At 43.5% G+C, this 13,508-nt stretch overlaps 1 protein-coding gene across 1 annotated transcript in view; it reads left to right on the top strand.

The window, feature by feature from the left end:
* The window catches only part of LOC110487865 (gamma-aminobutyric acid type B receptor subunit 1), a 198,377-nt gene extending 191,329 nt beyond the window's left edge, over window positions 1-7,048 (top strand). The window contains exons 20-23 of the mRNA XM_090227436.1: window positions 1,072-1,199; window positions 3,348-3,476; window positions 4,224-4,370; window positions 6,378-7,048. Coding sequence (XP_090083562.1) covers window positions 1,072-1,199; window positions 3,348-3,476; window positions 4,224-4,370; window positions 6,378-6,662 — 689 coding nt within the window. The 3' untranslated portion in view covers window positions 6,663-7,048. The remainder of the gene's footprint in view (window positions 1-1,071; window positions 1,200-3,347; window positions 3,477-4,223; window positions 4,371-6,377) is intronic.
* Window positions 7,049-13,508: the final 6,460 nt, after the last annotated feature.

The raw sequence follows: 13,508 nt of genomic DNA, 5'->3' as shown, positions 1-13,508 counted from the left end.
TATATCTCTCTCCCTCCCTAGGGGTGGTGTATGGTTATATATATATATATATATATATATCTCTCTCCCTCCCTAGGGGTGGTGTATGGATATATATATATATATATCTCTCTCCCTCCCTAGGGGTGGTGTACGGTTATATATATATATATCTCTCTCCCTCCCTAGGGGTGGTGTATGGTTATATATATATATATATATATATATATATATCTCCCTCCCTAGGGGTGGTGTATGGTTATATATATATACATCTCTCTCCCTCCCTAGGGGTGGTGTATGGTTATATATATATCTCTCCCTCCCTCCCTAGGGGTGGTGTATGGTTATATATATCTGTCTCCCTCCCTAGGGGTGGTGTATGGTTATATATATATATATATATATATCCCTCCCTAGGGGTGGTGTATGGTTATATATATATATATCTCTCTCCCTCCCTAGGGGTGGTGTATGGTTATATATATATATATCTCTCTCCCTCCCTAGGGGTGGTGTATGGTTATATATATATATATATCTCTCCCTCCCTAGGGGTGGTGTATGGTTATATATATATATATATATCTCCCTCCCTAGGGGTGGTGTATGGTTATATATATATCTCTCTCCCTCCCTAGGGGTGGTGTATGGTTATATATATATATATATATATATCTCCCTCCCTAGGGGTGGTGTATGGTTATATATATATATATATCTCTCTCCCTCCCTAGGGGTGGTGTATGGTTATATATATATATATATATCTCTCTCCCTCCCTAGGGGTGGTGTATGGTTATATATATATACATATCTCTCCCTCCCTAGGGGTGGTGTATGGTTAAATATATATATCTCTCTCCCTCCCTAGGGGTGGTGTATGGTTATATATATATATATATATATATCTCCCTCCCTAGGGGTGGTGTATGGTTATATATATATATATATCTCTCGCCCTCCCTAGGGGTGGTGTATGGTTATATATATATATATATATATATATATATATATATATATATATATATATATCTCCCTCCCTAGGGGTGGTGTATGGTTATATATATATATATCTCTCTCCCTCCCTAGGGGTGGTGTATGGTTATAAGGGCTTGCTGCTGCTCCTGGGGATTTTTCTGGCTTATGAGACCAAGTCTATATCAACAGAGAAGATCAACGACCACCGTGCTGTGGGCATGGCCATCTACAACGTCTCAGTAAGTCTTTCTGTGTCTGTGTGTGTCTTTGGCCAGTGTCTATATCAACAGAGAAGATCAACGACCACCGTGCTCTCTTGTATCTCTCTCTCTCTCTCTCTCTCTCTCTCGCTCTCTCGCTCTTTCGCTCTCTCGCTCTCTCTCTCTCTCTCTCTCTCTCTCTCCATGACTCTCTCTCTCTCTCCCCCCACCCTTTGTTTAATGATGTGACAATGCCTGGCTCTCTGTCCTTGGTGGTCCCCTTTGGCTCTGCTCACCTCCAGCCCTACCGCTCACCCCTAATGAGGAGCTGGAGCTGGCTAGTGGGGATTTCAGCATGGGAGCTGTCCTAAATGACAGCACAGCCATGACGCTGTATGCATGGAGACAGTATCTGCCATCTGAAAGTGGCCTAGAAAACTGTGTGTGTGTGTGCGTGTGCGTGTGTGTGTGTGTGCACCCTATGTGCTGTGTGTGTTATGATGTACAGTATCTGTTAACAGAAAACAGAGGAGAGGCAGCAGAGAGGATGGGCGGTAGAAGGTAGTAACTAGGGCCTCTTCCCTTCCTCATCAGGGGGAATAAAGTCACACGTCAGGTCTTCTGTGTTTTGTGTGTGTGTCTGTCTAACCCTCTATCCCTCTACTGTAACACTTGAGAGAGAGAGAGAGAGGGGGGAGAGAGAGAGACAGACATAGAGAGACAGACAGAGAGAGAGAGACAGAGAGAGAGAGAGAGAGAGGGCGAGAGGGCGAGAGAGAGCAAGAGAGAGAGATTCATGTCTCTGGAGGGTATAATCATCTGGCCCGTACTGTGTGAATCCCTCTCGACAGACATTCTCCTCCTCCAGTGATCTTCAAATAACTCATATTTATCTCTCTATTAATACAACCGTTTCTGTCCTAAAACAAAAAATAAATGCAAATAAATACAAAATAAATACTACTAACATGTGTGCCAATTTTGGAAGACTTAAGTGTTGTCTTTCACTGTTTGGTATTGAGTCTAGACATAGAAAACCACTGTCCCTCCTGCCAGTTCAGAACTGCACCACGACGGTGACACAGCATTTTCATCAAGACTGTTGTCCCCTCTGTGGCGGATTTCCTGTTTTCCAATTTCCATCGTTGTATTTTAATTCATCTCCGAGGATTACCCATTATGTATTGAACCCAATTTAAGCTCAAGCTGACTGAGAGAAATGCAAATTGGCGCTGGAGAGAAAATGGAGAAGAGAATCCTGTTCTCCTCTCTTACCCCTCTCTCTCTCTCTCTCTCTCTCTCTCCCCCCCTCTCCCTCTCTCTCTCTCTCTCTCTCCCCCCCTCTCCCTCTCTCTCGCTCGCTCTCTCTCTCTCTCTCGCTCTCTCTCTCTCGCTCTCTCTCTGGCCTTGTGATGAATGGTGTCCCGGTGATCCCCCTTCTATGTACAAACTAATGAGACTGATTCCTACCACCACCACCATCTGCTGAAGTGGCCAGGCACTCACATCTATTTATCGTAGACCCTACATGAATGGGAGCAAAGAGAGGTGCCCACCTGCTCATTTCTGGAACTAAATGAAGACGATAAAATTAATTAAAGATGAATCAAAGAGGAGCAGTCAGGGCTAATCAACTCCTCTCTCCCCCCTAAAAAATAACAAGCGGAGGGGAAAAATAGGAAATGAGACCAAGGAGGAATCAAGGTGAAATTAATTGGAACAATTCTGGAAGAATCTAAATTTGCTTCCCAAATGGCATCCTATTCCCAATGTATTGTGCTCTACTTTTTACCAGGCCTCTATGTGGAATAGGGTGCACTGTGGATTGTATTTGTACCCTGAGATTGTCGTCCTTTCCTTCTGTGACCTGTCCGCTGTGATTAATGACTCGACAGAGAAAATAATCGCATCAGTTTGACGGCAGGGTTAGTTTTTCCATTTGCCAGTCTGGATGAGATTTTGCAGGTTTTGGAGGAGAGATGACTGTTGGTCAATACATATCGATTACTATCCCCCTCTCTGTCCTGTCTCTCTTCCCTCATTTTTCACACTCCCATGTTTCATTCCCTTCTCTCTCTCTCTCTCTCTCTCTCTCTCTAACTCTCTCCCTCTCACTCCATCTATCTCTCTCCTCCTACCCCCTCCTCTGTGTCTCTCCCCTCTATCTCTCCCCCATCCTCCCTACAGGTGTTGTGTATGATCACGGCTCCTGTCACCATGATCTTGTCGTCGCAGCAGGACGCCTCGTTTGCCTTCGCCTCCCTGGCCATCGTCTTCTCCGTCTACATCACCCTGGTGGTGCTCTTTGTCCCCAAGGTAGAATGACAGTCTGTCTCTGTGGTACAGTAACAGCTTCAGTCAGTAACTACAGTCTGTCTGTTACAGTACCTGTGTTAACATATTGTGTACCAGTGAGCACCAGCTCAATTCAAGCACTGTGTATGCATTTCTATGGTTCTCTGTAGATGGTTCAGTACAGATTGTTTATCTCCATGGTGATACTGTAGATGTTTCAGTACAGATTGTTTATCTCCATGGTGATACTGTAGATGTTTCAGTACAGATTGTTTATCTCTATGGTGATACTCTGTAGATGTTTCAGTACAGATTGTTTATCTCCATGGTGATACTGTAGATGTTTCAGTACAGATTGTTTATCTCTATGGTGATACTCTGTAGATGTTTCAGTACAGATTGTTTGTCTCCATGGTGATACTGTAGATGGTTCAGTACAGATTGTTTGTCTCCATGGTGATACTGTAGATGGTTCAGTACAGATTGTTTATCTCCATGGTGATACTGTAGATGTTTCAGTACAGATTGTTTGTCTCCATGGTGATACTGTAGATGGTTCACTACAGATTGTTTGTCTCTATGGTAGTACTCTGTAGATGGTTCAGTACAGATTGTTTGTCTCCATGGTGATACTGTAGATGGTTCACTACAGATTGTTTGTCTCTATGGTAGTACTCTGTAGATGGTTCAGTACAGATTGTTTATCTCTATGGTGATACTCTGTAGATGTTTCAGTACAGATTGTTTATCTCCATGGTGATACTGTAGATGCGTCGTTTGATCACCCGAGGGGAGTGGCAGTCAGACACCCAGGAGACCGTGAAGACACAGGGCTCATCCACCAACAACAACGATGAGGAGAAGTCCAGACAGCTGGAGAGAGAGAATAAGGAACTTCAGAAGATCATTCAGGAGGTACAGGATCAGTTATGTTATACAGTAGGTATACAGAAGGCATAGGATCAGTTATGTTATACAGTAGGTATAGGATCAGTTATGGTATACAGTAGGGTTAGGATAAGTTATGTTATACAGTAGGTATAGGATCAGTTATGATATACAGTAGGTATAGGATCAGTTATGGTATACAGTAGGTATAGGATCAGTTATGTTATACAGTAGGTATAGGATCAGTTATGGTATACAGTAGGTATAGGATCAGTTATGTTATACAGTAGGCATAGGATCAGTTATGGTATACAGTAGGTATAGGATCAGTTATGGTATACAGTAGGTATAGGATCAGTTATGGTATACAGTAGGTATAGGATCAGTTATGGTATACAGTAGGCGCAGGATCAGTTATGTTATACAGTAGGTATAGGATCAGTTATGTTATACAGTAGGTATAGGATCAGTTATGTTATACAGTAGGTTTAGGATCAGTTATGGTATACAGTAGGTATAGGATCAGTTATGGTATACAGTAGGTATAGGATCAGTTATGTTATACAGTAGGTATAGGATCAGTTATGTTATAAAGTAGGTATAGGATCAGTTATGGTATACAGTAGGTATAGGATCAGTTATGGTATACAGTAGGCATAGGATCAGTTATGGTATACAGTAGGTATAGGATCAGTTATGGTATACAGTAGGTATAGGATCAGTTATGGTATACAGTAGGTATAGGATCAGTTATGGTATACAGTAGGCGCAGGATCAGTTATGTTATACAGTAGGTTTAGGATCAGTTATGGTATACAGTAGGTATAGGATCAGGTATGGTATACAGTAGGTATAGGATCAGTTATGTTATACAGTAGGTATAGGATCAGTTATGTTATAAAGTAGGTATAGGATCAGTTAGAGTATACAGTAGGTATAGGATCAGTTAGGGTATACAGTAGGTATAGGATCAGTTATGATATACAGTAGGCACAGGATCAGTTATGGTATACAGTATGCATAGGATCAGTTATGGTATACAGTAGGTATAGGATCAGTTATGTTATACAGTAGGCATAGGATCAGTTGTGGTATACAGTAGGTATAGGATCAGTTATGTTATACAGTAGGTATAGGATCAGTTAGGGTATACAGTAGGTATAGGATCAGTTAGGGTATACAGTAGGTATAGGATCAGTTATGTTATACAGTAGGTAAAGAGTCTTTCTTTGCGATATATCCGTTCTTTCTTTAGGTCTGTGTTTTACTGTTTTGGCCAGGAGTTTTTCCTGGCCACATGATGTACCAGGGCACTCAGGGGAAAGCCCAGGGCCTAGTTTTAGGTGATGAGTAGAGACCAGAGCTTTGCTTAGTCAGATCATATGGTCAGAACAACACCTTGCCCTAGTTAAAGGATAGCAGGTTATAATTTATTGAGTCGACTCATGTACTGGAGCCATCTCTGCATGGTGGTCACTAGCTGGCATACCCTATTTTAACCCTAACCTTAACCACATTGCTAAACCTAATGCCTTACCGTAACCTTAAATGAAGATATAAAAACTCATTTTTTATTCTAATTCGTTTTTACGATACAGACAATTTGACTTTGCAGCTGGCCCCTTGAGTTCTGCCTCCAGTACAACACTCATGATAATAAACATCAACCTGATTAAAGATAGGTCACCATTAACTTTGAATGTTACACACTCTCTACTCTTCTCTCTCTTCTCTATCTTCTCTCTCACACTCTTCTCTCTCTCTCTCTCTCTCGCTCTCCTCTCTCTCTCTCTCTCTCTCTCTCTCTCTCTCTCTCTCTCTCTTCTCTATCTTCTCTCTCTCACACTCTTCTCTCTCTCTCTCTCTCTCTCTCTCTCTCGCTCTCCTCTCTCTATCTCTCACTCTCTCTCTCTCTTCTCTCTCTCTTCTCTCTCTCTCTCTCTCTCTCTCCCCCCCCCTCTCTCTCTCTCTCTCTCTCTCTCTCTCTCCTCCACCCTCTCTCTCTCTCTCTTTCTCTCTTTCTCTCAATCACAGAAAGAAGAGAGGGTGTCAGAGCTGCGAAACCAGCTGGTGGAGCGACAAGCCCTCCGCTCCCGAAGACGACCCTCCACAGTCAACCTGAACCACAGCACGCCCCTTCTCCCTGTCCCCTCGAATGACCCCAAATCCCTCATTCCCCCACCGGGGTACCCCAACCCCACCTCAGACAACCACTCCCTCCCTCCATCATTCTCCAACTCCTCCAACCTCTATCAGCCCGATGGGAAGATCAGTAGAAACAACTGCCACACCAGCCGGTTACAGCTCCTCTACAAGTGATCTATAGGAGGAGAGGAAGAGTGTTTGAAAGGGGGTATACGTTAGTGAATGAAGAATGAATGCCAAGTAATCAGGTGAGGGGGTAAGAGACGGGGTAGAGGAAGGCAGAGAGGCAGTAACTAAGTGAGGTAGTGATCAGAGGGTTAGTGATAGGCAGGGTAGTGATCAGAGGGTTAGTGATAGGCAGGGTAGTGATCAGAGGGTTAGTGATAGGTACGGTAGTGATCAGAGGGTTAGTGATAGATAAGGTAGTGATCAGAGGGTTAGTGATAGGCAGGGTAGTGATCAGAGGCTTAGTGATAGGCAGGGCAGTGATCAGAGGGTTAGTGATAGGCAGGGTAGTGATCAGAGGGTTAGTGATAGGTAAGGTAGTGATCAGAGGGTTAGTGATAGGCAGGGCAGTGATCAGAGGGTTAGTGATAGGCAGGGTAGTGATCAGAGGGTTAGTGATAGGTAAGGTAGTGATCAGAGGGTTAGTGATAGGTACGGTAGTGATCAGAGGGTTAGTGATAGGTAAGGTAGTGATCAGAGGCTTAGTGATAGGCAGGGCAGTGATCAGAGGGTTAGTGATAGGCAGGGTAGTGATCAGAGGGTTAGTGATAGGTAAGGTAGTGATCAGAGGGTTAGTGATAGGCAGGGCAGTGATCAGAGGGTTAGTGATAGGCAGGGTAGTGATCAGAGGGTTAGTGATAGGCAGGGTAGTGATCAGAGGGTTAGTGATAGGCAGGGCAGTGATCAGAGGGTTAGTGATAGGCAGGGTAGTGATCAGAGGGTTAGTGATAGGTAAGGTAGTGATCAGAGGGTTAGTGATAGGCAGGGCAGTGATCAGAGGGTTAGTGATAGGTACGGTAGTGATCAGAGGGTTAGGGTTAGTGATAGGTAGAGGGGGCAACAGGAGTCAAACGGTGATCAAATTTATTAAATGAGAAAGATCAGAGAGGCCGTACCTGAAGACAACTTAAAGAGAGGGGGATAGCTTCTGAAGAGACCAATTGAAATTGAGCTCTCTCTCTCTCTCTTCTCTCTCTTCTCTCACTTTCTCTCGTTCTCTCACTCTCTCTCGCGCTCTCACTCTCTCTGGCTCTCTCACTCTCATTCTCTCGCACTCTCTCTCTCACATTCTCTCTCACTCTCTCTCGCTCTCTCACTCTCTCTCTTGCTCTCTCGCTCTCTCACTCTCTCTCGCTCTCACTCTCTCTGGCTCTATCACGCTCTCCGTCCTTCTGTCTCTCCCTCCCCCTGGTGTCCAATAAATGCAATCATTCCATATTTATTTGTTGAGAAATAAGAACAACCCACGGTCTATAATTTCAAATACAGTAAACAGTTGTGTGTCTTCTAAACCTTAGAGCCTGATGCATAAATCAGCCACAAGGGGATTTGGTGTGTATATATTTAAGGTGTCTAGAGAGGAATAGAAGAGAGGTGCTAATGTTATGGGTGGCAGGGTAGCCTAGTGGTTAGAGCGTTGGACTAGTAACTGGAAGGTTGCAAGTTCGAAACCCCCGAGCTGACAAGGTACAAATCTGTCATTCTGCCTCTGAACAAGGCTGTTAACCCACTGTTCCTCGGCCGTCATTGAAAATAAGAATTTGTTCTTAACTGACTTGCCTAGTTAAATAAAGGTAAAATTTAAAAAATGTATTATGTACCAATAATATGTGTATACTGCAGCAGTGCCTTGTACATTACAGGAGAATCTGTAATTCTGCTTGTGATTGTACAGAGACATCAGGACTGACCTGTTTGTCAAAAACATTTACCAGATCAACTTCAACGTAAATTTCCAATCTATTTTTCCATCCCATGCAATGTCTTTATGTTTTAGAGGATCCTATTTCTCTTTTCAAGACACTGCTTTAGAGTTGGGATGTATTCCAGCTGCAAGATCATCTGTTTGTGTGTGGGCTGCAGGCTTTTCGTCCTTCACTAGAAAGTGTTTAAATTGTCCTGATTGCAGCAAATGAAGCGTTGCCTGACTGGGTAATTCATAAAGCTGAGCCTGAGCAACACTGAAACAGTTTGTTGTAATATTCGACCACAGCTGTTGTCGGAAGAGATTTCACAGATGATGAGACAGACAGAGGTGTCCAAAACGACAAGCCCCAGATAGGGAATGTAAACTGGAGAAAACAGGTTTTAACTGGAAAATTCCCAGGTTTCCAGCAATCCTGGTTGGAAAATTCCCGGAATCAGGAAGGAATAAACTGGAAATTTAGAATCCTACAACTGGAATTTCTGGAAAACCTGGGAATTTGGGGAAAATTACCATTGTTTTGCAACCCTATAACCAAAACATAATATGATTAATGTGTTATACAATACAACTAACAGTCAAGTACAATTCATTCTATTTGAGCCCTTCTGAACATTTGGCATTAGTTGGGCTCCAATGTTTAGAGCTTGGAGGAGGTAGTACTTTTTAAGATTGTGTCAAAAAATAATCATTTGTTTATTGTTTTACCTTTTATTTAACTAGGGAAGTCAGAACAAATTCTTATTTACAATGACGACCTACACCCGGCCAAACCCGGACGACGCTGGGACAATTGTGCGTCACTCTATGGGACTCCCAATCACAGCCGGTTGTGATTACAGCCTGGATTCGAACCAGGGTGTCTGTAGTGACCTTAAGCATCACTCGGAAGCCCATATGTTATGCTGGACAAGCCGTATAAGTGTATACATACATTTATCCAACTTCTTTTTATTTTTTTCCCCCAGCTCCGGCTATAAGCTTTAAGTGTGTCCCAAGTGGCTCCCTATTCCCTATTTAGTGCACTAGGGCCCATTGGGTTCTGGTCAAAAGTAGTGTACTATGTAGGGAATAGGGTGCCATTTGGGACACCGTTTAAATTGATTCACTGATGATCCAGTTACTTCCTCAATGACCCCTGCTCAATGACCCCTGCTATGACCCCTGCTCAATGACCCCTGCTCAATGACCCCTGCTCAATGACCCCTGATATGACCCCTGCTCAATGACCCCTGCTTCCTCAATGACCCCTGCTATGACCCCTGCTTCCTCAATGACCCCTGCTTCCTCAATGACCCCTGCTCAATGACCCCTGCTATGACCCCTGATCAATGACCCCTGCTTCCTCAATGACCCCTACACTTGCTATGTCTGAACCGTCACTTTAACTGTGCTTTAGCAAATTGCTAACCGCATTGACAACACTTAGGATATTCTTCCTAGCTGTTCATTTTTGTTCACCGTAAACCCAGTATTACGTGAAACGTAGTTCCTGACATGTACTAAACTCCTCAAACAATATCAACGGTCAAATCTCCAAACCCTGTCATCAGCAGTTCTCTGTTTTGTTTTCTTGTTTTTTTGCTGGTTCTGCTATATGGTTTCATCTTTTTTCTTGTAAAACAATGTCAAAGAGGAAGGAATTTTTAGCGCTGTAGTTTTTAGAGACAGACAGAAAGTAACACTTCCCCTAAATATTTTAGTCCAACGTGATGCCACTAGCACAAAGTGAGACCATACCCTGTATGTGTTTTCGGGTACCTTTCTCAGTGCCTGGGTGGGTGACTGGGTGACTGGGTGACTGGGTGGGTGGGTGACTGGGTGACTGGGTGGGTGGGTGACTGACTGGGTGGGTGACTGAGTGGGTGGGTGAATGGGTGGGTGGGTGAGTGGGTGGGTGGGTGACTGGGTGGGTGGGTGACTGGGTGGGTCTATAGGGTAGTAATGCACTACTTTAGACCAGGGTAGTAGTGCACTACTTTAGACCAAGGTCCCTAGGGTGGACTTGATTATCAGCTTTGTGATGATGAGGAAAAACAATGTTAATTTAGACAGGCATACGGCGTACAGCGCATCTCCCTCTCTGGACCAGTACGATGCAGCACCTGCTCAGTTCTAGTAACAGCACCTCTGCTCAGTTCTAGTAACGGCACCTGCTCAGTTCTAGTAACGGCACCTGCTCAGTTCTAGTAACAGCACCTGCTCAGTTCTAGTAACAGCACCTCTGCTCAGTTCTAGTAACGGCACCTGCTCAGTTCTAGTAACGGCACCTGCTCAGTTCTAGTAACGGCACCTGCTCAGTTCTAGTAACAGCACTTGCTCAGTTCTAGTAACAGCACCTCTGCTCAGTTCTAGTAACAGCACCTCTTGACAGTTCTAGTAACGGCACCTGCTCAATTCTAGTAACAGCACCTCTACCCTCGTGTTCATTCACTAGACCCTAGTGTGGTACAGTATCCAGCTTGTTAAATGACTGTGATATGAGTTGTCTTGTTGTGAAGCACCTATGAATCTCTGAGTAGTACTTATGAAGCTGTTTATGTACGCGTTATAACGAGAACATTGTACAACCCAGTCCTCATGCCCGTCTGTACATATGGTTGTCAGTATTCTGTATGTAAATATATAATGTATAGCGAGCTCTGTGTAGTCGGGAATACTGTAATGATACCAGTGATGTTTATACAAAACGAGGATATGGACAATATTGACATTGTGTAAAATGATTATTATGATAAATGTATTATCTTGCTCATACATACGTAGTATACATATGGTATTTGAATTATATACATATATACATATATATATACATATATACATATATATATATACATATATACATATATATATATACATATATACATATATATATACATATGGTATTTGAATTATATATATATACACACGACTGGTTAACATTTGAGATGTGAAATGCAAAAGGAGTGATTATATGAAAAATAAAGTATGTTTTTATTTGCATAATATATGATGTTGGATAATAATAATAAATATAACATTATACATAATGTTATGTATTATAACATAATATATTCACATTGTGTTGTATGCGATGTTGGACATGTTGTGGTCTTTTTTGGTCGGAGTGTCAATCCAATAACGGAGATTGTGTTTATTAAGTCCTAATAGTTCATTGCCTGCAGACTGATAGATAAATACGTCCAGATGTACAGAGCATCAACAACTACAGATTAAAGGACAGATCATGAATCACAAAGGACGTATGCTACCTTCACACACACACACCACACACACACACATACACACACACACACATACACACACCAAACACACACACACACACACACACACACACACACACACCAAACACACACACACCACACATGCACACACACACACCAAACACACACACACATTAACACACCAGACACACACACACACACACACACCAAACACACACACACCACACATGCACACACACACCACACACACATTAACACACCACACACACACGCACACGCACACACACACACACACATACACCAAACACACACACACACCCACACACACACACACACACACATCAATAATATCACCACTAGATGACGTCTTGTCTTCTTACCTGTTGTACTTCTTCCACTCCTCTTGTCTTTCACTCCTTCCTTCTTTCTTATGAAGATTGTCCCTGAGTCAGCCTCTGCCTGGATTCCACAAGGCCTCTGCCTTGATTCCCCAGGGCCTCTGCCTGGATTCCACAAGGCCTCTGCCTGGATTTCGCAAGGCCTCTGTCTAGATTCCCCAGGGCCTCTGCCTGGATTCCCCAGGGCCTCTGCCTAGATTCCCCAGGGCCTCTGCCTAGATTCCCCAGGGCCTCTGCCTGGATTCCCCAGGGCCTCTGCCTAGATTCCCCAGGGCCTCTGCCTAGATTCCCCAGGGCCTCTGCCTGGATTCCCCAGGGCCTCTGCCTAGATTCCCCAGGGCCTCTGCCTAGATTCCCCAGGGCCTCTGCCTAGATTCCCCAGGGCCTCTGCCTGGATTCCCCAGGGCCTCTGCCTAGATTCCCCAGGGCCTCTGCCTGGATTCCCCAGGGCCTCTGCCTGGATTCCCCAGGGCCTCTGTCTAGATTCCCCAGGGCCTCTGCCTAGATTCCCCAGGGCCTCTGCCTGGATTCCCCAGGGCCTCTGCCTGGATTCCCCAGGGCCTCTGCCTCCCAAATGGAATATATACAGTATATATACTTATGGTATAATACTAATGGTAATATATACAGTATATATACTTATGGTATAATACTAATGGTAATATATACAGTATATATACAGTGCCTTGCGAAAGTATTCAGCCCCCTTGAACTTTGCGACCTTTTGCCACATTTCAGGCTTCAAACATAAAGATATAAAACTGTATTTTTTTGTGAAGAATCAACAACAAGTGGGACACAATCATGAAGTGGAACGACATTTATTGGATATTTCAAACTTTTTTAACAAATCAAAAACTGAAAAATTGGGCGTGCAAAATTATTCAGCCCCCTTAAGTTAATACTTTGTAGCGCCACCTTTTGCTGCGATTACAGCTGTAAGTCGCTTGGGGTATGTCTCTAGCAGTTTTGCACATCGAGAGACTGACATTTTTTCCCATTCCTCCTTGCAAAACAGCTCGAGCTCAGTGAGGTTGGATGGAGAGCATTTGTGAACAGCAGTTTTCAGTTCTTTCCACAGATTCTCGATTGGATTCAGGTCTGGACTTTGACTTGGCCATTCTAACACCTGGATATGTTTATTTTTGAACCATTCCATTGTAGATTTTGCTTTATGTTTTGGATCATTGTCTTGTTGGAAGACAAATCTCCGTCCCAGTCTCAGGTCTTTTGCAGACTCCATCAGGTTTTCTTCCAGAATGGTCCTGTATTTGGCTCCATCCATCTTCCCATCAATTTTAACCATCCTCCCTGTCCCTGCTGAAGAAAAGCAGGCCCAAACCATGATGCTGCCACCACCATGTTTGACAGTGGGGATGGTGTGTTCAGCTGTGTTGCTTTTACGCCAAACATAACATTTTACATTGTTGCCAAAAAGTTTAATTTTGGTTTCATCTGACCAGAGCAC

The sequence above is a fragment of the Oncorhynchus mykiss genome, chromosome 30 (assembly GCF_057628025.1).
Source record: "Oncorhynchus mykiss isolate SJ-2025 chromosome 30, ASM5762802v1, whole genome shotgun sequence".
Lineage (NCBI taxonomy): Eukaryota > Metazoa > Chordata > Actinopteri > Salmoniformes > Salmonidae > Oncorhynchus > Oncorhynchus mykiss.
The sequence above is the reverse complement of the archived record's forward strand: the minus strand, read 5'-3'. Positions and strand labels throughout refer to the sequence as shown.